At 40.1% G+C, this 25,476-nt stretch overlaps 1 protein-coding gene across 9 annotated transcripts in view; it reads left to right on the top strand.

Annotated features, from left to right (window-relative positions):
- The window catches only part of dab1a (DAB adaptor protein 1a), a 198,099-nt gene that overhangs the window by 153,633 nt on the left and 18,990 nt on the right, over nucleotides 1-25,476 (top strand). For 5 of the 9 annotated variants that reach the window (XM_038268825.1, XM_038268801.1, XM_038268817.1 and 2 more), the window contains exons 6-10: nucleotides 1,611-1,730; nucleotides 2,082-2,120; nucleotides 19,611-19,745; nucleotides 24,961-25,023; nucleotides 25,116-25,212. In XM_038268825.1, the coding sequence (XP_038124753.1) occupies nucleotides 1,611-1,730; nucleotides 2,082-2,120; nucleotides 19,611-19,745; nucleotides 24,961-25,023; nucleotides 25,116-25,212 (454 nt within the window). Of the gene's footprint in view, nucleotides 1-1,610; nucleotides 1,731-2,081; nucleotides 2,121-2,545; nucleotides 2,609-5,511; nucleotides 5,578-17,792; nucleotides 17,820-19,610; nucleotides 19,746-24,960; nucleotides 25,024-25,115; nucleotides 25,213-25,476 lie in introns of all 9 variants that reach the window. The other 4 variants (XM_038268850.1, XM_038268810.1, XM_038268832.1 and 1 more) reach the window with 4 other exon arrangements.

Here is a 25,476-nt window from a genome sequence, read left to right as displayed (position 1 = left end):
TCTGCAGTCAATAATTGATTAGGTCTCTAACACGGCTGTACTATGAGACACTGTGCGGTCGCTCTGCTGTGACTGTGGCTGTATGTTTATTGAAAGGCTGTTTGTTGCCATTGCTTTCTAAAAGCTTCATAAGGAAGACAGGAGGATGGTAGCTGCCCATGTAACTGTCCAACGCTGATGGAGAGGAGGAACACAGCTTGTATTTATTGTGGAGATAAATGTCCTGTCTCTTTGCGCTGCAGGGCTTTAACCTGCTTTTCATTTCGCAAGGACCGGACAGCAAAAATGTATTAAACTCAATCGCTAAGTTTCATTTCCGAAGCGGTGTCACAGTCGCTCTGAAAGCAATCAGTTCAAGAGCTGCATTACCTGTAATGAAATTTTTTAAACCCACTGATTGCATTGTTTGTTTTCCTGATGCTAATGCATTCAGTCAAGTCGTGCAAAGAACTCTGTTTTTTCCTTTTTTCAGGGGGAAATAATCCATTTTGTTTCTTTTCTGTCTGATTTTAAGGCTGCTAAGGCGGCGGCCATCTTTAGGAAGAACAGACGCAACCTTCATGCTTCTTCTACATCCTGCGTACCCTTTGAACCTTTAAATCTGAAAGTGCTTTTATTACCAGCCCACCTATGATTGAGTCCGTAACTTTATTTCAATAAAAGCAGCAGGTCTTTTATCGTAAGTCTGTAACAGATATTGCATATTCTTTGCAAATTGCTTCGTTTTAAATTGAGATTGGATGTTAGGGCTAAATTAGCATTAATTAGAAGGACTCATGTCTTATTCTGGACACTGACACATAATTCTGCTTTGATATAAATCCTTTCATGATATCTCTTGCTGAAACACAAACATTTCAAATGTTTAATTTCACTTTATGATGCTGCCATCACATTATTTCATTGGGGGAATTTTTATCCCTACCTAACATTCTTTTCTGGCCCTGAACATCGAGTTTCAGACTCGGTTTGCTGTGTTTTCTACACGGCTCGACAAAAGGTGCATTTGGGACTCCTTATAGCTTTCTTTTAAATATATATTTTTTTCTTACTCTTCTGTAACAGCCACATTTGCAGAGAACAACAATAGTTATCACATTGACGCACTCCCAGCTCAGCGGTGCAGCTCCTCCAGAGTTACCATGGGCCTCTCACCTGCTTCCCTAATCTATTGTCTCCTCGCCTTGCATGTCTATTAACGTAGGGTCTATGCATTAGTTTGCAGTTATTCCTTTCTAAATTCCATTTCTAGGTGATGTTTTTTAAAACTTATTATCTATTATTTACCTGAATTCCTTTGTCTTCATTGACTTGATTTTTTAGGGATTGATGTAAAGAGTGCTTGGAATAAGCTAATGCAGCACTTTTTTGTATTTTATTTTCCTTCCATTCATAAGTATATATAAATTACTTTTCATTTGGTGTTTATCATCTAAATAAATGTAAATGTCATTAAATTGTGAGCAGAATGTAATCAGCTTTGAGTTGAAGGACAATCAGGTCTTAGTCACCTCAGGTTAGTCAATGATTATGGGAACCAGGAGCCAGGAGCAGCGATGTGTGAGTTTTAGATGGGTGTGATTGGTTAACGTGTGTTCTTGTGGTTTTAGGCTGAGCCTGTGATTCTGGACCTGCGGGACCTGTTCCAGCTCATTTATGATATAAAGCAGAGAGAGGAGAAGGAGAAGAAGGCCCAGAAAGACAAGCAGTGTGAGCAGGCGGTCTACCAGGTACTCGAGAAGCTTTTCTTGGGTTTTTTTTCTTGTTTAAACCATCTGTCAAGCATTCCCAGCGTTACACCACAGTCTTTTGACAGATGAGACAGGTGAGAACTGAATTTAGATAGAAGAAAGCCGTGTGAACCCTTTTAGGTTCCGGTAATGGTACCATTGTGCTTGTTTCCCCTCTTTACATCTGCTGCTTAATTTCTTTTTATCTCCCTGTAATTTTCTCTTTAATGATTACCCGACGATTATCTGAATGCCGGGAAGTCTTTCTGCTTACGGCTTAACTCTTTGCTTCACTCCTCTCCGGTTTTTCTTTTCTCTGCCTCCTTCGTTCCCTCCGGTGCTCCGCTTCAGACGATACTGGAGGAGGACCTGGAAGACCCGGTCTACCAGGTAACTCCCTGACCAATCGCATCGCCTCACTGTCACCTGCTGCCTCGTAGTTTGCTCCTCTCTGTGTGCACTGTGGGGAGACAGCTCTTGTTTGGGGACATTATGGAAGTAGTGGACCGAATAACGGGAAGAGGTTCTGCTTATATTAGCGACACCTCGTTTGAGTTTGTGTGCCAATGCAACCTCAGAAATAAGTGCATGTGTAGCTGAAGTGTGTGTTAATGTTGTTTTTTTCTTCTGCTTAAAGTCTCCTCCATGTATCGCAGAGATCTGCTCTTCAACTGCTTTTTAATGACGATGCTCTTTACTAATCACCTCTGCAGTTTCCCCACTTTTCTCTCAATTTTCTTTATCTCCCAATTTTCCTCCTGCTTCTTCTTCTTTTTCTCTCCCCTCTATCCCCCCCTTTGCTGCTGACGTTGTAGTACATTGTGTTTGAGGCCGGACACGAACCCATCCGTGACCAATCAGAGGAAAGCATTTATCAGGTACTCAGAAGCTCATATCCTCTTCTTGTGTCTTGCTTAGCTTTAAACTACAGTAACTGTCAGTAAACTGCTGACGAGCTGCTGAAGGCATTTAAAGTTCTGGAGATTTAATCTCTTCCATTTTCCGGACACTCTTTATAGGCTGTGTTGCTCTTTAATGGGGTAGATGTGTTGTGGCCTGTGCATAAAATTAATAGCTTCTGTTTTTAAAGCATAAAATGCGCAGTCTGGGAGTAAAAGGCTGTAAATATGGGCTGAAATGTAGCAGCCAAGATTTTCCCGAGGGCCAATCCGGCTAAAGCCTGCAAGTCTGGGGAGATGAGTCGTTCCCGCTGCTCCTCAGAGACTGGGGCAGACCTGCGAGGGATGATTGGGTGGGTGGGTGGGTGGAAGAGGAGGGGGGCGGGGTGTTAACCCTGCTTCCGTTCCCCACGTTCACCAACAGATGAAAGAAAGTGGAGGGGGAAGAGAGATTAATCACCAGCCCCTCGTTTGATCTTTAAATAAAACGGATTGAAAGTGGAGGGGTGGACGGTGGGGTGCGCTGGCACGTGCACAATCATACAAAAACAAACACACATACAAGCAAATCCCGACGCATACATCAGGGCGTGCTGTAAGTAACGAGTGGCTCATCCAGCCTGCAGCCACAGAGGAGCTGCAGAATGAATAAAGATGGCAGCTTCTCCAAATATGCATCTGAAAGATGTAAACAAGGCATTGAAAGGAGGTGATTGGATGAGGGAAGCTGTGCTATATTTACGTCCAGATTTTTTTTTTTTTTGGGTCATTTTTCATTTACCAGTCGCTCTAATTAGAGCACAGCTACAGTGCCCTGCAAAAGGAACCACACACCCTCATGTTTTAATTTCAGATTTTATAACGCAAGGAGACATGGCTCTCACAGCCTTTGACTAATTCAAATCCAAACACCAGGGTTTGCAGCTGTAATCAACCACCTTTATTCTTTCCCTAAATAAAATCCAGTGCAAAGAATTTCCCTCAGATGTTATCTGATTATCAGAGTGCAAATTTTATCTCCCTCTACATTCTGCTGGTCTGTACAGGATTAAATTTAGGTAAAGAACTTCAATTAGCATGAAAGAAATAGAGATTAAATGGAGAAGTTTAAAGTATGGTTAGGTTATAAAACCATATCCTGAGCTTTAAATATCAGATCCTTGAATGAAAGGCCATGGAAGAAGATCATTAATCAGAGCTGACGGGTGTCTTTGGGGGAGCTACAGAGTATCTATTAGCAATGCATGCTACAAATCTGTTCTTTTTTCCGGGTGGATCATCTGACCTATGAGGAGGAGCTGTTAGAAGGTAAATGGAAAATTGTTGAACCTTTAGGAGTTGATGATAGCGTCTTGCCGTCACCTTCCAGATGAAACACTAAACATCCCATGTGGGATGGTCGAGATCAAAGCTTATTCAAGCCGTTGAAAGATCAAGCCAAGAAGAGTCACAAAGTCCATTTGAAAACGGGTGGCTTGGTTTGAAATATTTCCAGAGATACTTTTCCTCCAGTCAGACTCTATAGAGAAATAAAAAGTATTTTTGGCAAAAAGTAATAGCAAGTACATGTCAAAACATTTTTGTGAAGAAAAACAAGTAAAAAAAACCACGTAATCCTTCTATTTTACTACTTTGCATCGATTTGCATTGGTTTATCAAAGATATCTTGTTGAAATAAAGTCTCAGGTTGCAGAGTGGCGGCGTAGTAGCCTCGTGAGACCATCCTGATCTCGCGAGCTTTCGAGGTTTCACTCGCAGATCAGTCTGGAGACTCTCCGTTGAAGAAAATTTGGAGCCGTTCACCAAACGAACGTCCAATCAGCGTTGGCTTTGAGGCGGGTTAAGGTGTGACGCAACGAGAAGCGCGACAGTTCAGTCTAAAGAACATGGCGGCTTCAGCCGATGAAACTAGCGTTAGCGTGGCTATCGAGCAAGTTTTATCGCAATTACAGAGTATTTCTTCACTGAAAGAAGAGCAAAACACTGCTCTGGAGGCTTTTCTCAGAGGAAAAGATGTTTTTGCTCTTCTCCCGACTGGTTTCAGCAAGAGTTTGATCTATCAATTGGCTCCTCTTGGTCGTCGCTCTGTTAGTACGTCATATGCTTCGTTGATCTGATTGGTTTATTTGGCCCGTCTATCACCAACATAGGCCAATCAGCTAACCAGTATTTTCGCCCCTTCCCAAAATTACTTCTATGGAAGGTTACCAGATGGATATGCGGAGCAAATCCATCTGGCGGAGTCAGGTTAGCGGCGTAGTGGTTAGGCCTTTACGCTTGGAATCCATAGTTTCTCAGTTCGAACCCCACTCCCACAGACTGCCACTCTGGGTCTCTGAGGAACCCCGCACAACGGCAGCCCACTGCTCCCCAAGGGGACGAGTTAAATGCAGAGAGTAAATGGCAATAAAAAAATTAATTTAAAAGTTCAGGGAGTGTGAATACTTTTGAAAGGCACTGTAGCTGCATGAGTGCAGAGAGGAAACAAAAGAAGCTGTTTGGTTCATGCATGCATTGTGGCATCGCATCTTCTACTCGCAGACATACAAAGCAGTCTGTCTGACACTGAGATATTACATGTCTCTGTGTGTGACAATGTGAGTTATTACATGTCTGAGGGTGTGATCAGCAGCCTGGATAAGGCCTTTATTAACCTAGTCAATCAGCTTTCATTCCACTGATTTTAATCCCCATCACCCCAGCACCACACACATGCACAATTGTTGCACCAGCAACAGTAAACCAGTTGCAGGGTTTGGTTTTGGCTACCCTTACTGTATGTGGCTGTACTGGAACATGGATGTGTATTGTCTTATTGCTCATTGATCTGGAGGTAACCGGCTCTCTCGGGTGTTCTCCCAATACACTGATTGATTGTGTAGGTTCCCACCAGTCAGCAGAAGGAAGGGGTCTATGACGTCCCAAAGCGACACCCAGTGAGTGACCGAGTGTCATCGCCCGTGTCCCGGACATCCACCTTAGCCTGCCTCCCCAATCCCACACAAACCTCTCAGCCCTTTTCACTTTTCCTCTAGTGGAATAAAATCTCCTGTTGTACAGCATTAAAAACCTTTAAACCTGTTTCTGTATTCCCATCCATCTGATCAGGTTTATCTGATTGTTAGCCCTGAGAGGTTTGCTGGGATTCAGTGCCTTGTTCGGTGTCTTGTGCTGATGGTTCTGCTTGTGATGGCCCGTTCCCGCTCCCTGTGCTCCATGGTGCCTGCATCTGATGGTTTCTCGGAATAACGCCTTTTTTAATGTCTGTGGCATGTCAGTCTGCTCAGCGAAGCCTGCCTGGCAGTGCTTAGACGGGTGAAACTCTGCATGGCCATGTGTCAGACTGCACGGAACTCATGTTTTGTGTTTTATGTTTATCTTATTTTTTTTTTTATCTGCATGGAGTTACAGTAAAATATATTCTGTATTTGGGGTGTTTGAGCAGATCGTTATCCTGTTAATGCTTATCAGAACTTGTATATGAAGGTTATAGATGCAGAGAACTTGACTACCCTCCTGCCCCTCACCCTAAAGATTTTAAAAGCCTTAAAAACATTAATGTTTTATTATTATTCCATAATCTCACTGTTTAAAATCTGTGATAAACAAACATCTCACCAAATGAAAACCTCACTTTTAGAGAACTGTAACAAAGAGTGCCATCTTAAGGACAGCGGGCTAGAAACAAAAAACTAGATCCAGGGGTTGACGTTAAGGATTCGGGCAAGTGACTTTCACATTTCATTTGCCCAGAAACAATTTTTACTTGCCCAGTATAATGTTTGATAAATATAGTTCCTAATATTCATTTTTGTATATATATCATTGAAACATGTTTGTTTTTTAAATGTTTTTTGTAATTCAGTATTTTCTAAGTTTCCAGGTTCCTGGTGTGTATCTGCATGCGTCAGATAATGAACTCAAGCCTACATTACCGTGTTAACATGCTTTTCAATCCTTCCTGCACATTCTTTTCAAACTAAACTTTGCTTTAAACTGTTGTGTGCTTGGAAAAATATAAATTGTAATGTTAAAAATCTAAAAAAAAACTTGACAGGTTAAAAACTTAAGATAAACCACAAGACAGAAGTCAATGTCACAAATGAATAACTTTTATTTTATGTTTAAACAAGATAATACTATTAATATAATGTGACTTTTCTAGAGAATCATTAAACATAGTTATTTTATTCAGGGTTTCCACAGTCTGACATCATTTCAGAATTCCCTGACTTTAAACAGACTCAGGATTAGTTTTCCCTGATAAAAGACAATAATAATAACATAACAGGTCACCAATCTAACATGTTTAGCTCTATAACATTTAAATGCACCTCTCCAATGTCTGAGAGAAAAAAATTAATGAACATTTTTTAATATATGACCTGCATCACTGTACAGAAGACTGCCATATGATAGCGCTTTCTAGCTCGTTTTTCGTTTTGGTAACGACATCAAAATTACCGCTAGGTGAACAAAAATCACTAGCCCTGGGTGCCATTCCGAACTTAGTCCCGCCCACAACGTTTGAGGTCGGGAAGTTCGGTCTGGCATTGCTCAATAGTAGCGCGAGTATGCTAGCACAATATCTGGCGGGACAATCAAATTGTCAGGGTGGGCTTTATCCCATGATGGACAGATGATCAACAGTAACGTAATTAACCACGTCACCAAAGCGCGCTTGGGTGACAACAACAATGGCTGCCGCCGGAGAGTTGAGGTGAGTAGATTCTGCCATTAGGTCTGTTCTAGAAGATATCGACAGCAAATTAATTTTAAAAGAGGAACAGAGAAACGCGATCAAGTCTCATCTTCTTATTCTAGGCGTGCAACTGCACGCTTTGATTTTTGTTGACAACAACTATGCGTCGCTTAACATACGTCACGCACTCCGTTGCTCTTATTGGTTGTAGGTCTATCCAATTGAGTGCAGAGGCATTTTTTTTCCTGGTTCGTTCGAAACACGCCCCATAATCACAGCTCTATGGAGCAGCATCAGACTCATTCTGACTAGAATTGAGTAGGACTACGTCAGGCTAAAAAATCATGGCATCTGGCGGAAAATCACCCACCTTTTTCAAATCACGCGGCAATGTGTACAAAACACGAAAATGGCGCCGGCAACGCTTCTGGGTCGTTTTCATCGAATGTCTGTGATTTTAAAGTAATTTTGAGCGATAAAAAAACTTTTTTTTGCGATGATTGCACTTGCCCGGCGGGCAAATGCAATGAAATTTGTACTCTCCCGACAATAAAAACTACTGTGATTCTTAATATCGAGCTCTTTCCTGTCATTACCACCGTTAGCATGTAGAGTTTGACTTATTCCACTAGGACCCGAGCTTTTTGATTTGGCCCAATAAGACTTCTTCGTTTTTTCATCCTCCTTTGACCTCTTGCGCATTGGAAGACACTGTCACTACCCGATCCGTCCCGGAAGTACCATCCGTACGATCCGCCCATTTGCGCAACAAAATATACATCCGGGTCACCCTTGATTCTACTTAGTAAAACACAACTAAATTATGTTTTTCCAAACCCCAAAAATAGTAAGTTAACTAAACTACAATGTGTTAAAGGTTAATAATGTATTACTTAAGCAAATAAATGCCCTAAAATCCTTTCTGTTTTATCAGTCATCTTTGCCCAATCTAAGCTAACTTTTTCGGTGCTGGATTTAAACATAAATCTAGTCTTTTTGAGTTTTGTTTTCATTGTTTTAGTGTTAACATTATTGTATATAGTGCATAACGTAAAGAAAGAAACAACTAAAATGCAAATAAACACAGTTTAATCTTATTTTGCCAGACTGCTCTGAGCGTGTCCCATGATGACATCAGAGAAGCAGTTTAACAGAAAAAATTTAAAAAGCATTAAAATTGTCTCAGAAAAGTCAGAAAATGTTTTATAAAGATGTGTTTTAAAATTCTTTAATGAGTTAAGTATAGAAATAAGCAATTTTAGTACCATAATTACACTATTTATGGAATCTAAATGAGTTGATGGTTCTGACCGTGCTTCTGGGACGGTTCTGGTAGTGAGAGACACCGTGCAACTGGAAAATGAAACTCTGGCATCGCCTTCCTATGCATTTAGCATTGAAGCACACACAGTCTGATCACCAGATATCCCACAATGCAAAGAGGTTTTGGAGGATTAAAAAATTCACCCAACTACAGCTTAAAATGTATTTTCTTACCTCAGGATGCTTGAAACTATGTAGGAACTTGAAAACATTGTTTATATTGAATCGAACAAGTCAGTAAGTATTAAAATCTTCACGTGGTCAAACAAAAGGAAATATTGTAATGGCAGCTTCAGATTGAACAGTGCAGCAGCTTTTGTGTCAGATTTAGAACAAAGGCACGTTGAACAGAGGTTGTTCTGTTTTAAAGACAATTGAAACCTTGTTTGAGTGCATTACATTATGAGCTTATTCAAATAGCTCAACTATTTCTACACAAACTGGTTGGGCGTAATACGTAAACTGATATAAAGGGGTCTTTGACAGGAAAATGATCCTAAAGGTATAACCAAATCAACACAGGAAAATGCTGGTGGAGATTCCCAGTCATTGTTAAAGGAAGAAAATATTCTAAAATAGTTAACTTTGGAAAAAGGTTGGCTTTTCATTCTTCCTTTCCCAGGTCCACTCGGCGAGCTGCGTGTGGTAATAAAAACCAGCATTGCGTGTTGACGTCACAGAATTACAGAGTTTAATCCAAAATTAAGACAATGCATAAACCTAAAAATAAGACAATGCACAAACCTACACCAGAAACTGCAGAACAACGGAGACATACATTCTATTACCTGACATAGGAGGAAAGCAAGCAAAGACGTACAAAGACATCTTTGGAGAGTTGCAAGAGCAAATCTGATTTGTTACTTCTATGTAGAAAGTTTTATCCTCTTGTATTTAATTTATTCAAATAAGGCTGGCTTTTGCTCCTCCAACCAGGAGCCATCTCTGACACTGCCTAGAGCTTCACCTAATTTACTGCAAACATCTGGGGTCATTTGCTTCTTTGTTTTAGCGAGAAAAAGCGGAAAGCTTGTCCTGGCATCTAGAATTCTTAAAGTCATAAAACACAAGATAAGCTTTCACAGACAGCTTGTGGAATGCGGGGGCCTCACCATAAATCTCAAGAACAAACTTAAATTCAGTATTTTGGTTCAAGGAAAGGTTATCTTCACAAACTTGTTCAAAATTAAGAAATGTGTTCACAAGGAGAGTATACAACATACCTTTTACACATGCCATAAGATTAACCGTATTAAAGACTAAAAATTATCATTTTTCTTTAACATCATCCAGGTCATAGTCATTCCATAAAGTTCAAGTTGGAAAAACAAACCACTGGACTTCAAAATGTCTGGATTAACATTGAATTCCAGGAAAATTGAAAACCAGTTCCACCCCTTAACAATGGGAGGCCTTTTTCAGAGGAATGGGCCAGTATCGGGTATAGCAGGCCTGATACTGGCATTATTAAGGGGTGGAGCCAGTGGCGGCCGGCCCTCCCTGATAAGAAGAGAGAAACGTAAAATATATTTTTAGAAATTAACTCGTAAATGTTAGTTTTACTCTCTAGACTGTGTACCTATAAGCAAAACAAATTATATAAACTACATTTCCCTACCTACTGTCATTCATTTGTGGATTTCCACAGACAGACTCCTACCGTCTCTGTTCTGGGGGCGCTGATCAGACTGCCCCACATTTGCAGAGAATCTGCCAATCATGTACTATTGCTAGGTCAATTTAATAATTTAATAGCAAATCAGCGTCTCAGAATTTTATGGTCTTGGGGCTCTGAAAATACTGCCCTTTAACAGGCTTCTGCACCCAAGCGCAGGTGCAGACAATTAGAGGGACGATGGCGAACATAACGAGCGAGATGCAGCTTCCACCAAATTCGGTGAGATCCTTATTTATCTACCCGTTTGCCAGAAGAACATCCCTGTTGTAGGATATGAAAATTTCATGTCATGGTTATTGTGACCAAAGTCATCACTGTTACTGTTATTATATAGTAAATTAAATCATTACTGTTAAATTCTATTTATTGTCCAATTGTTTATTTGAATTCTTATTCTGGATTATTTGGAGACATACACTAGGCTATATCAGCCCCACCAAAAATATTTTTCACCAGCCGCCACTGGGTGGGGCTGCATGTTTTCTAAGCCAATACAAGGCTTTTGTTGGGCTACTCTAAAAAAACCTGCAACTCAACGCTAATCCAGACATTATGAATTAAAAAAACTTCCTGGATGGGAAGCGAAACGTCTTCAGACTTGGAAAATAAAGTCCAGTGGTTTATTTACTTTAACTTTTTTGAACACAGGAATAGTTAACCTGACATAAAATAAATCATCCTTTGCTGTGATTGTCTCCAGCCTCAAGATTAGATGCAGAGTGATGATGAGACAGAAAAACTGCAAAGAAAATGTATTTTAGAACCATGTTTCTGTGTTTTATCCTCGTGAGATGGTATATAAGAAGACTCAGTATGCTCCGACTGAATTAATGAAACTTTGTGCGCTTCAACACATCCCACTACAAAAATACAGATTCTTAGATTAAAGGGTTGATTTTTTCTTTAAGGTGTTATTTCCTGATGATTGTTCCACATCATAAAAATAACCTATTTTGAAATCTTTTGCACATCTTTACCAGAGGTGACAATAAATATGTTTCTATCTGTAAATCTGTAAAAGCTTGTTACTGTGCCTATAATCAAAGATGACCTTCACCGGTCTGCCTTATATCTCATCTGCTCTCTGCCTATAAAGATGATCATTTTATTGGTGCCTTATTCAATCTTCTATAATCCACACGCTCACAATAATCAGGCTGCCGTCCTGTGGATGCGTGGGAGTGGATGTCTGCTTAGATGTGACACCTCCTCCCTTCTAGCTATTGTATTCCACATTGGTGTGCGCCCTCATTACATTGCAGATCCCTCCGTGTTTGCTTGTGTTCCTCTGCAGTTGGTCTTTTTCTCCCTTTAAACTGCTCCCCTTGTACTCCGCTGGCAGCCGCATTTCCAATCCCATACATTTAGGTAGCATCAGTCTCACAGTTTTCTGGATGCTTATTATCTCCACATTTGGTAAGAAGCTTACCGGCACCGTAGCTTTTTTTGTTCTCTCCTCATGCTGCTTTTTGGATTGCCTTTGTGCTGGTAGGTGTCTTAATGTGACCAAATCCAACATGTCTCTCTTGTTGTGGAACCAATTGGACTTTGCAGCTTTCAGAAGACACTTTAATACGATTGGAAGATAGATCCAGTATCAGGGAGAGGACGGCTCCTGCTGTACTCTTCAGTCTTCTCAGCACTTGACACATCAGTCTGTGATGCAATAAAGCGAGAAGCTTATTGTATTTTCAACAGCAACATTTTCCTTCTGTTCCAGAAATCCAAAACATAATTCAGAGAGATTTATGAATACACGCTGACAGCAGAGCATCACCTGTTGGAAATGTTGAAATATCTAAAGCTTGAAGTCAGGAAGGTATCGTCTTTCCCTCCAGTCTGGAAAGTAACAAGAAGTAGTACAGGCTTGTGTGTTGGCCCAACTTATAACCAATTAAATATTGTATTTAAATCTTACAAAATATAGATCACAGATCTTGTGTTGTTGTTTTTTGTCATTATATTTATTAGGAATGGTTAATTTTTTTTCTCATGCAATCAGTTGTGTTTTTAACCATACTGTATGTACTGAAAGATTAAAACAACATCTCCCACTTCCACTCATATGGAAGCAAATCGTTACCATATTTCAAATGAAAAAGCGTTTCCAGAAATGCTTTTTCATTTTAGGAATGTGGCTGCATTGTTTGACTCATAAATGAAATTTGTAATCAATCATCCTGTTTGCATTTTAATTTTCTTCTTTAACACCACTCATCATTTAAATTAATTAAAATTAAAAAGAAAAAGACATTGAGATTTATTTTTCAAAATTTACCCCGGCAAATACATACCAAAATTCTATTTGAAATTTAAAATTATAGCTGATTATAGCAGGCCACCTGCTATAATCAGCGCCCCCTACCGAACAACATGGGTAGCCCGGTCAGCAAGGACCGGAGGAAGAGCGGCTGCTGATGTCACTCTGCTGCGCCCGCCGCTCAGAATGCTTTTTTGTTTTCGAGTTATGGACAGAACTTTGCAGGCAGACTATGGAAATGAAAAAGCAATGTCCGCTGTGTTTTCTCTTTGATTATGGCATAAAATGTGCAGTCTTAAAGAAGAAAATACAAATGCAAATCGGATGATTTGCTAACTAATTTCATTTATGAGTCAGATAATGCAGCCACATTCCTAAAATGAAAAAGCATTTCTGGAAATGCTTTTTCATTTTCAAATTTTACATTTCGAATTGAATTTTGGTATGAATTTGCTGGCGTACATTTTGACTAGGGATGCACGATATTGGGATTTTGGCCGATATCCGATATGCCGATATTTTAAAAGTCATGTAGCCGATAACCGATATCGATACCGATGTTAAAGCTGGACAAAAATAAGTAGTCATTGAAAATAGCAGTTTTGTTATCCATTTCTGACACTTTGAAAAATAATATACTCAAATATATTTTCATATGCTGATATCAAATTGATTTTTAAAAACGCGGTATCGATCTATTTTACTTTCAAAATCTGGTGAAATTTCATCGTTCTGTTACAAACTCTCGTGATATTTTGCAAATTCTTGTGAGATTTTGTTAGTAAAATAGATCGATACCGCGTCAATATATCAACATATAAAAATTTGGTGAATTTTCGGGGGATTTCGTAGCATAACGATGACATATAGCAATATTTCATTAGTAAAAGAGATTGATATGGTGTTTTTAAATGGCAATATATCAGCATATGAAGATATTGGGATATTTTAATGGATCAATATTTTTTCCCTCGTCTTTAGAAGTTTTTAAGTCTGTAAAAAAGAAGTCTTTGAGGAAGAAGAAGAAGTAGTATTTATTTTTATTTTTTTTTAGACTTTAGAAACTCAGAAGCTGATCAAATATCGGGTTAAATATCGGTGGGGTGGCCGATGTCCGATATTCAGTTTTAAGGCCGATACCAATAGGGGGCCGATTATATCGTGCATCCCTAATTTTGACAAATAAATCTCAAATATCTTTTTTAATTTTAATTAAGTAAAAGGATGAGTGGTGTTGAAGAAGAAAATGAAAATGCAACCATGATTATTGATTAGTAATTTCATTTATGAGTCAAACAATGCAGCCACATTCCTAAAATGAAAAAGCATTTCTGGAAATACTTTTTCATTTTAAATATGGTAACGATTCGCTTCCATAGACTCAATGTTTCTTAAATAGCTTTGGCATGAGCCGGCTGTCTGTAACAAGGTTATTAAAACTTAAAAAAACATAAAAATGTTCATCTATATTTTAAATCCATTTAATGAAAAAACAGATTGATATTCAACATATTGATTAGTTTTGTGTCTGTGAGAAAAAAGGTTTTAGTCTATAAGGTTGTGTTTCTCAAAGTGGAGGATCTCACAAATCTTTTAAAAGACCCGCCCTCTCCACTTGCACATGCACAACCCTGTAGCCGTACCCGAGAGGGAACGCGTATTAAACGTGTGCAAGAGCGTGCATGAGCCCGTATTTTCTCCTCATATTACCAAATATGATTTCTCCAAATAGCCAAACTTTACCTGTCGAGTAGAAACTTTGCATCCGAGGCATCATTGGGAAGCCAGACCTTTGCTTTCAGTGAACACCATCATGTAAAAGAATCTGTCAAAAACGTTCTGGTCTGGTTTCTCTCTTCTGAGGCCTTTCTTTTCTTCTCAAACTTCGTAGACACTTTTTCTCTTACAACGCTCGGCCATTTTCAAAGTGAAAGGTGAGCTTCAATGACTTTCTGAAACCGTAGCTCACCACAGATATACGCCTGAAAGTGCGCATGTGCAGAAAAAGATAACAGGACGAGAAAAGTTAACAGGACGAGCAAGTAGGATGGCCTTATGATGATCCACCAGGAAAAAAAGAACATCCTCCACCACCTTAAGTTTTTGTGTAAATATTTGGGCTGGGCAGTAAATTGTAATAAAATCGCAATTAAACAAAAATGCAAATTTCTAATCCCAGAGACCCTTAGTTTTGTTTATGTTAATTTTACAGGAGTAAGATGCAAGTGTTTTTACTCCAGCCTTCAGGTGGTGGAAATAGGCTTAAAGTGGGTCTGCTGCTACACACAGGGGAAGAGAGAGTTGTTGTTAGTACACAGATTCATGCACGCAAGTGGAATAACTGCATGCAAGGTTACAGCAAAGCCCTGCAACAATGGACTTTGAAAAAGCAAACTTTTAAGGTGATTTACATGCAAAGGAAATCAAAATAAATTGAAATATTGGCAGAAAATAATCACAATCGTGATATTTTTGCTAAATCGTTCTGGCTGAGTAAATACTGTGGAGGTTTCTTTCTAATTTAGCTGATCTGCTGCTGCTCCATGTTTATTAGAATATAGTTTATTCTACTGCTACCGTAGTTTAGTATTTTCCGTTGTGTTTTAGATGTTAATGCTCTCTCTAAGTAAATGGAAAATAGGCTGAAAGTATATAGTTTTGTTTTTAGGTGTAGCCTCGACTAAAAACACTTTTCATAAAAATAAACACATCTAATTATGCTCTCAAACGAGCATACAACCCTACATCCAGATGCAGTAGGACATTTTGGGTCAGGTGCCTACCTAAAAACACATTTATACATCACTAGTTGCATTTCCATTAAATGTTAAATCCTGAGAATTGTGAACAGGAAAATAAATTTGCCAAAAAAAAAAAAAAATCACATTTCCTGATAGAAAATTTTTTTTATGCTTCAATGGGATGTTTTTCTGTTGTATTTCACAAAACCGCGATAGAAATGCTGTTTTCGGATCGCATTAGTCACGTAATCAGCAGCCGGACTTTACTGCCTTAGAAATAGATGAAGAAGAAAACCAGAAGTAGTTGGAGGAGGATGGCGCCCTCTAGAGCTGTGGCTGAAATATGGATATATCTCATGTGTTGAGATCCGCTGCTGTCATGTTTTCTTGTAAATAAAATAATTGCGAAACTTTGTATTTTCGAATTTAGCAGAATATTGGCGTATTTTTGCACACATTTCTAACAGAATAGAACGTTGCAGGTAAATCTAATTAAGCTTGATTCATAGTTACACACTGAAGATGGCTGCAAAGACATGGAAGTAAGAAAATCTTAATTTATTTACACCTTATATGGTAAAAAAAAAATGTGTTTATTATTCTAACTGATATCTATTTATTAATTGTTACAAACTGATTGAAACAGCTCCCATAGTAAGTTTTAAGCTGTGGTTTACAAAGTTTTCTTATTTGCGCTAATCTAATTTACCAGAAAAAAATAAAAATAAAGGTTTTTTTACAGCAGTCCCTCCAATTAGCCCCCTTTACTACCCCCATACTCAAACCTATTCTCATTATGGGTGCGTATGAAATCGTACGAAAAGTTATGCACCATAATTTTGTACGTTTTGGACGTTTTTTTCATGCGTATGCGCATCTTACGCACCATTCATGAATGTAGAATATAAATTACAATTAGCCCTAACCCTAAGATATAAAACAGCAAGCAACGTAGTTAGTTTTATGTCCGTCCGCGAATCTGCTTTTTTTTCTGTCTGCCAGCGCATGTGCACTGATCTGGTTTTTTGAGGAAAAACGTCCAAAACGTACGAAATAGTGTGCATAACTTTTCGTACGATTTCATACGCACTGATAATAAAAATATGTTGCCATACTGCAGTGATTTATCTGTCGTTATTTAACATTAGTGTATATGTACCGCAGGAATCCCCAAAGTCGGTCCTTGAGGGACAAAAAATACTAGTTTATTGAAATGATTTTACTAACGCGCCCCCACCCCCTCCCACACACAAATACACTTTGGCAACCTCAGATTTAAGCAATAATTGTTTGTTCCCTCAAAGTAAATATCCTACAATACAATTTTTAAACACTTGGAGGTCAGCCGAACCTTAGGCCAGCCCTGCCTATGATCACAGCTTTCACTAGTGATCCACGCTGTTCTCAACTGGCTGACGGTGGTCAATGGCATCAAATGACATCCCTGCATGCGTGCCCCCCTCCTCCCACCTCAGATAAAATGATTCCATCAGTACAGACGTGACATCCCGTCTGCAGTGATCCCTGCTGGTGTTTACTCTATCACCTCCTTAAACGATGGAAAATCAATAAAACACACACACATAAACCCAAAAGGGAATTCCAATCTACTGAGCTCTTGATCTCGTAAGACCTGTAATAGAGTTGAATCAACAGAAGCCTCAGCGCCCACATGCAGAGGTCAGCATATTACATTTCTGGTGGACTGAGGAAACATCTCCACTCAAACACTGGATTACTGCTACATGATCCGATACCATCATTGCTATGAGAGTAAAGGTTATGCAGTGCATGCATGTGCAGAGCTGTAGAGGTTCCATCCTGTTTGTCTATATTAGTGTAGGTCTGGACCTACTCAATCATTCCACTCTGCCCAGTAAAGATGTCCATAGAGTACCAAATGACGTTTTGGGGTTTTATCACGTTTCAATCAGAAAGGTTGAGATATTTTGCTGGGGTAAGGGGCTTGTATGGGATAGATTTGGTAGTGTAATCATTCCTGTCAGTGAGCCCCCAGCAGCTATGGCTATAATGTAGCTCAGCAGCATCAGTGTGTGAATGTCTGCATGAATGGGTGAATGATTGAATGTAGAGCAAAGCAATTTGAGGTCCTTCGCCTTGATAAAAGGCTATACGAGTACAGGACATTTACTGCATCGTTTTTAGGTGAAAGGAAAGAAAAGCATGGCTCTCAACAGCATTTTATAAAAATAACATCCCTAAAGCGGGATGTGCTTTTTAGCAAATCGTTCAAAGCACCTTTAGTTGCAAACAAAGCAGCAAGTATGTTGGGCCGGCAGCTTTTTGAGTATAAAACCTCTGACCATTCTGATTGGCTCAAAGAACGGGGAGCATCATTTTTTATGTCTAGCCTCAGATTTATTCCCTGCATTTAGATCTGGACTTCATTTCTATTCAGTTTATTTCTATAGCTCCAATTCACATCATGTCATCTCAAGGCTCTTTCCAGTTCACCAGATCATCCAGTCAGATTGATTCAAAGTTTTCTATCTAAGGAAAACCAGCTGATTGCATCGACTCATTGACTCTTCAGCAATCCCTCACACTAAGCACGCTTGTAGCGACAGTGGAGAGGAAAAACTCCCTTTGAACAGGAAGAAACCTCCAGCAGAACCAGGCTCAGTGTGAGCGGCCATCTGCTGAGGCCCACTGGGGTTCAAGGAGACATAAGCAGACATAGAAAAAGAAGCATAGATTAAAAAAAGGCAACTCTAAAAGGCGGCCCCATCCAGAAAAAACACAGCCAGGCAGACGAGCCCCACGCCAGCTCCCATGTCAGAGGATGAAGAGAGCACATCCAGTTAGTCACAGTCAGAGAAACAGGACTACACTGAAAAACAGGCCAAGACTTCAACTGGGCCTGTCCGGTCCATTAAGCATTTGATTAAAAACTTAGCTAAATAACTGTCCTTGCCAGAGAAAAATATCCCCTTAGCATAATTCTGCCACCACCATGCTTTATAGTAGAGATGTTGTGTAGTGTCAGTTTTCTACCACATAACATTTTGGTTCTGAGGGCCAATTGTAGTTCTGATTGTTTTTATAGAGGTATCACATTAAAGCAATTTAAAGTTAAGTTACTCATGCAGGATGGATTAATATAATGTATGTTTTTAAGTTTTTATTTTTTTGAAACTTTAAATCCATTCCATCATTTTCTTTCCCAATCAACATAAAAGCCTAAACAAACATATCAAAGTTTGTGATGTAATTTCCCAAAATCTGAAAGCTTTTGTAAGGATTCTGTAATTATTCATAAACTCTGTGAGATGCAGGACTCGCAGGCAGTTTCAGATGCTCGTGAAAAAGGAGACAATACTCAGCCATACATGCTTTTATTTTCCCACCTTGTTTTGTGTCTGTTGTGTGCAATGTTTGCACAAGGTCAGGCGGTGTTTGCGCTGCACGCCAGCGAGATCAGTCACTCGGCAGGGAATCAACAAGGTGGTGTTAATTAAAGGGGATGCATTAATTGTATGCAGAACACATGTGCACAGGTAATTACCGTGTCCCTAGAGATGGCTAATTGATAGGTTGTGGCTGCGCTGATGGGGACTGTGGGCTGGGCGAAGAGATGGCGAGAGCGTCTAACGGGCACAAAGGGATAATTGGCAGCGAAGAAAGCGAGAGAGAATGAGGATAGAAGGACAAACGGAGGGAAGGCCAGCAGCAGACTGCAACTTTCAGCAAAGATGGCAGATACTGTATGATTCAAAGGATAAAACGCAGCAACACACCCACACACAAATTCAGACAAATGTGTTTCATCAGCTAGATTGAAATGAGTGATTATGAGTTCAAATTTTTAGAGGGAACAAAGCTGAGTAGAAAAATGAGCGGCGCTTTTAGACCTGATTACTACTGGGCAATATGTTATTGTTTTTCAGTATCGGCTAATGACGGCCATATCTCATGCTTTCATCCAATGAAAGCAACACACTCAATAATATTGCCACGCAGCAAACAGTGTACTGGCTTGGCTGGACCAATCTGCACCTTGGGTTTGGACCAGCGCTGAAAAGAGGAATGGAGAAACCCTTCATCACATTGATGTTTGGTGGAGCCTTTTAGAGGGATAACATTTGGTGGAAAGGGTTGGAGAAAAAAAACATTTGTAAAATTTAGTTTATATAACGGTTAGTGGTATAGATAAATATCTGTTTCACTGTCTGGATGAATGCAACAATAACTAACATGTTTGTGTGTGAGAACGTTTCCATCCCACCTGTCATCTAACACTGGGGTTTGGGTTACAGAACGGACATCAAAAGACCCCCCATCATCATCATCATCATCGTCATAAGCATGAGAAATCCCTTCAACAAAAAGAGCAGCAGAAGCAGCAGGAAGCTGCAGATCTGATAGACTTAGATCTGGATAAGGTGACTCAGGTAAGGCGCTGTATTCTGACACACAGAGGCAATATTCCTTGATTTTCCAGCAGTCAACATTCTGCCATAAAGGTTACCGTTCTGCCCTCATTAGTTACTTCCCCAGTCACTTCCTTAGATGAGCTTTTGTCATTACGTCCTGCTCTGTTCTGCACCTCTTGTTCTCCTTTAGTCTGAGGTGACCCCAACTGTAGACCTCTGTCATTACTGAATAAAAAATGCATGTTCCCTGTTGCTATAGCAGCCAAGTTTGGCCAGAAGGACATTAAGATGCTGCACTGCTACACATCTACCTTACACAAACCTGTGTGTGAGTCCAAAACTTAAAAAATAGATGTAGCAGAGACAAAACCGCGCCATTAGCTCCACGGGTTGAGAAAATATCCAGCAGACAAAGTTCAAACTCAATCGGACATCATAAAAAATGATCTTTCTACATGAAAAACATCCTGGTGAAGATTCTCAGTCATCCAGGTCATAGTAATTCCAAAAAAGATTAAAAAAAAAAAAACACTCCTCTGGACTTGATTTCGAAGCTTGAAGATGTTTCGCTTCCCATCCAGAAAGCTTTTTCAGTTTGACAGTTAGAGGCTTTATACAGTACATTAGCAAAACAAAGCCTTTAGAAAACATGCTAATTGAAACAGACGAACAGGTCCAACCCTTTAGATTGGGTCCATTCCAAAGGGGTGGACCCGTTCGTTGTCTTTCTGAGCAAAGACACTGGAGTAAAAATTGAATTTGCATTTCCGAAACTAATATTTTCTATAGTCTAATTATCCAGATGCGTCTCCAGGTTAAGAGATTGTTAGGAGATCTAAATGAACTGCTGCTGACAGAAAACATAACCTCAACAAGACAGCTGCCAGATGCAGAGAAGGAGTTTTAAATTCATTCAGAGGGAAAATCAACAAGGATTCTGAAAGTGAAGTTGGATTTTCCCTGTGAAGTGGGTTCAGAATATGGAGTCAGCCCAAAAACATCAGAAGTGTTGTAAAAAGGAAATGCAAATGTGTACTGCAATAAACTGAAATCTAAGTAAATCATTTTTTCTTATTAAATTAATAGAAATTTTTTTATTGAGCAGGTAGGTGAGACATTTGACCAGTGAAATAAGACAATTTACACAGTCACTTATTTCATGTATATATCTAATTATCTTATTTTACGGCTAAACATCCTCATTCCATTAAGGGTAAATATGCTTATTTTAGAGGAAAAGTCCGGTCAGCAAGGAATAATCAATGGATCATTATTTATTCCTAAAACTAATATGTTCACAGTGATTTAAGGAATTTAGCTTAATCAGTAAAAAAAAATAAAAACAATATTTTTCGTCCCGATCACTGAGTCTGGGAGCGGCCATCTTTACCCAAATATAGTAGCCCCTCCCTCCTGCCATCTTCCAGCAGTGACGTCACGGTGCGGTAAGCCTAGCGCCATTCTCCCCGCTTTACAAGCTAAATCAATGGGAACTACTAGACACATCTGCAATCAACAACAATTATTGAAGATTTCCAGAGGACTTCACCATTGAAATTCACCAGAGCTATAGTGAAACTGACAATGCCCACGTGCATGGCAGCTGGATGCTGGAATACATCGGGGAAAAGTGAAAAAAAAAAGAGTTATTCCACCTTTCTGATTCCTGATCCTCCACGGACGGGTTGGTCGTTGGATCGCCAACTTGAAGAGGGAGGATTTGCCATCGAACTTCTGGCCAGAGAAAAAACCCGTAATATGTAGCCAACATTTGGAAGAAGAATGTTTTCAAGATGACTTGGATAATATGCTGGTGAAGATTCTCAGTCATCCAGGTCATAGTCATTCTTTAAAAGTTTAAAAACAATCCACTGGACTTGGTTTCCAAGGTTTGAAGACATTTCGCTTCCCGTCCAGGAAGTTTTCTCAATTCAAATGTCTGGATCCGCAATGAGTTTGAGGCTTTATAGAGACAAGGCCTTGTATTGCTTGGAAACATGCTAATTGAAACCGACGAGCGGGTCGTATGGTTTCATTGTTAGTCTGTAATATCTGAAACCTGTCTATGATTCTTAAGGTCGGTCGTTACAATCCCTCCTTTAGCTCGTCATTTTACGGAATGACTTGGATAGTAGCGCGTTGTGACAAACTAGAGACTGACACGGCAGTGGATTTTCACTCCTGTCCTGTCCCGCTCCCACAGAAAAAAATTGTATCCCGTCCCGATCCTGGGCCAGAGTAAAAATCTAAATCCTGTCCCGTCCCACTCCTGGTGAAATTACTCCCACTCCCGCTCCTGCTCCACTCCCATTCTTGTTGTTTTTGAGCGCGGGTGAAAAATTCAGAGCGGAAGCACTGTTGGTTTTTGGGTCGTGTAGTTTTTTTGACTCGCATTATAGTGTAGGCTTCAAGGAAAAAAACTACAAAATGGCGGCGCCAGTACTGGGTTTTTTTCTTTCTATTTATTTTATTTTTCGGCATCGATCCTAGTTTTTTTTTAGATACTATTGGTTTGCTCCCGCTCCCGTCTGCTCCCGTTAATGTTTAATCCTGTACCGTCCCAATCACGTGATCGTTACTAATACATCCCACGGGAATCCCGTGACCTGTGGGATTCCCGAAAAAATGTCAGTCTCTATGACAAACACCAGATACAGCACTGGGACTTGATCAACAGCCGATACCGCACCGTGACGTCACCAGTAGGTGGCACCAGTGGGTGGCAGTAGTGTTCTTTGACAAACATGGATGCCTCCAGTAAAGCACATTCACAGGAAAATTACTCTGAATTAAAAACACTGATCATTTATTGAACAGGATGGAATCATTTCAGATTTAAAGAACTTTCAGAATAATTTTTTGCTATGTGGTTTCTGGAAGGTTTCTGGAAAGCAAGCATCATGATAAAAAAAATAAAAAAAGGTTAAAACAAAGAACCTAATCTATTCTCACATTAGGCTTTCTATTATATCAATTGTTTGCTCTCTGTTTGACAGACTGAATGAACTGAAACATGTAAAAAAAATAGGATTTTCTTTTAAGTAGTTTTTGGATTTTTTCTTCCTCCTCTGACTTCATTTTAACCCCTTTCTTCCAAAGTTCCGCTGCAGTGGCTTGTCTTTCAGTTAGACTGCAGTTTTAGGTTGATTTTCCCTGTAAAACCCTTAAATAAAGACTAACCAGAACTTTCTTTACAAAGTACCAACGTCCTTTTGGGATGATGCCTGCACTGATCTGCAGAGATCAGATGTTTGGCTTTCCAATTAGCCAGTCATTTGTTTGGCTTTTCAAGCTCAACATCTCCCAGATTCTGATTACCAGCGGGTTTCTCTGTAAATTGCTATTTTCTATTATCCCTCAAATTAATTTGTCATGTTCTAAGCAGTCTGCTTATACATTACTACAAAACAAATATCTTATAATAGTGGAAATTTGATTATTAAATGTTGTTGCTGCGTCTTGTCGATGTAGTGTTATCCATATCTTTGCTAAGCACTTCATCTTGGTGAGCTTTCTGCAAAGGCAGCTTGTGCTACAGTGAAATATACATCATATAGCTTCACTCCTTCCAGTCTTTGTAAAGTAAACTCCCCGTGACTTAATGCTGTGATCACAGATCCATTTTCTGATAGATGCACAAAAGAACTTTCTTGTCTGCATGACCCATGCGGGAACGGGAGAGACGATATTCTAAGAACATTCATTATCTCTGCAGAAATGATCCGTATCCATGATTTATGCAAATCTCTGACCATGTATTCAAGGCTTAAATTCTTTTATCAACTAAAAATAGTCTCCTGCAGTAGCCACAGGCCATAAGATATTAGTAATGTGCAAAGAAGGAGAGAGTTATTAAGGAGAACCATGGAAATCCGTGCAAGGAAACAAAATCATACAAATCAAAAAGAAAAGTCCCTGCATCTGATAGTTGCTCCATCTGAGACGAAACATTCATCCTTAAAGGAATAGTACACCCAAAACATGATTAGCCTTCATTTTCTAATCACCCCCATGCTGAACAACACTCTGGAGTACTTTTTTGATATCTCAAATGCATCTGGAGATCTGGGAGGCTTCTTGCTGTTTGCTGACATTCAAATAATGGAGGTCTATGGCGCCCGAGGCAGAAAGGTCCATAAAAGTCCACAAAAAACGTGTCAATATTCCTCCATACTGCTCGTCCGATGTATTCCAAGTGTCCTGAGTGGGTAGCGTCCAGAATTTACTCGAAACGAAGTCATTTAGAATGTTTTTAGAGCATAAACAGTAGTGTATAGGATTTCCTGAAAGCGCGCGCCAGCGCGTTCAGGACGCTACGGAAGCCGGCAGACCAAACCAGATGAAAGTGCGCATTCAGCATCTGCTCTGCCGATAATGCAAGCGTAGAAGAAGAAATGTGCTGTTTACCTGTGCAAAGAAAGAAACAACGAAAGAAAAATGTCTGAGGACTTCAGTGTTGAGGAAGAGCATGAGTTCTTTGCCGAGCTGAATGCGCACTTTCATCTGGTTTGGTCTGCCGCGGTTTCCGTAGACTCGTGAACGCGCTTTCAGGAAATCCTATACACTACTGTTTATGCTCTAAAAACATTCTAAATGACTTCGTTTCGAGTAAATTCTGGACGCTACCCACTCAGGACACTTGGAATACATTGGACGAGCAGTATGGAGGAATATTGACACGTTTTTGTGGACTTTTATGGACCTTTCTGCCTCGGGCGCCATAGACCTCCATTATTTGAATGTCAGCAGACAGCAAGAAGCCTCCCAGATCTCTAGATGCATTTGAGATATCAAAAAAGTACTCCAGAGTGTTGTTCAGCATGGGGGTGAGTAGAAAATGAAGGCTAATCATGTTTTGGGTGTACTATTCCTTTAATGAGTGAAAACCATGAACAGAACAGGGCTCTCGTACAGTGAACATGTTAGGGGGTGTTTTCCTCTAATCTGAGATCAGCTAATGGATACGTCTTTAATCCGAGTTCATACAGTCTTATGAGTCACGGTGGGTATACCATCCTGATCATCCCATCTCTGCTAACCTCTTTGTTCCCCTCCTCTGTGTTGCTGCAGTCCAGTTCAGGTAGGTGGTGTTTACCTGCCGAAAGCTGCCCCTGTGTTGCATGCACTTTGCGATGCATGTTGCATCGGAATGCTAACCACTTCACCATATGTTTCCAGACAGGGGTGCAGCCATCGCTCCTGACCGCCTCTTTGTTATTTCTCTCATTCTCAGAACATCAGCCAGTTAGAGATTTTTGGAGACATGTCTACGCCGCCTGACATAACCTCCCCATCCGTGAGTAACGGCCACATCAACACGACGTGTCTCCTTTAAGCAAACTGCCTTAATTTTTTTTCGCCTGCTTTTCTGATGTCCAACTCCCACAGACCCCAGCATCCCCCGCCAACACCCTCGACCCCTTGCAGGGCCTGCAGCCCCCCACGGAACTGTTCGCTCCCTTCAATCCTGCGTCAGTGCCATCAGGTGAGGCCTCGCTGATTTGCCGCTGCTACAAGCGGCGGGGCAATAAACACATTGAGAGATAAGGAGATCTTGTAAAGTCAGAGGATTAAGATGCAAAGGACGGTGGGGTGAGAGGAGGGAGGGAGGGAGGCTCTGCTGGAATAAACAGAGAGGGAACAGAATTGAAATGCAGATGACCGGATCCTGGAGGAAAGGTGGAGTCGGTTGTGTGTTGAATATGAAATGCTTTATTAGCTCTCCGCCTTGGATGCTGCTGGTTTACCT

Source organism: Cyprinodon tularosa, unplaced genomic scaffold, assembly GCF_016077235.1.
Source record: "Cyprinodon tularosa strain WSP-4 unplaced genomic scaffold, ASM1607723v1 ctg119, whole genome shotgun sequence".
Classification (NCBI taxonomy): Eukaryota; Metazoa; Chordata; class Actinopteri; order Cyprinodontiformes; family Cyprinodontidae; genus Cyprinodon; species Cyprinodon tularosa.
The sequence above is the reverse complement of the archived record's forward strand: the minus strand, read 5'-3'. Positions and strand labels throughout refer to the sequence as shown.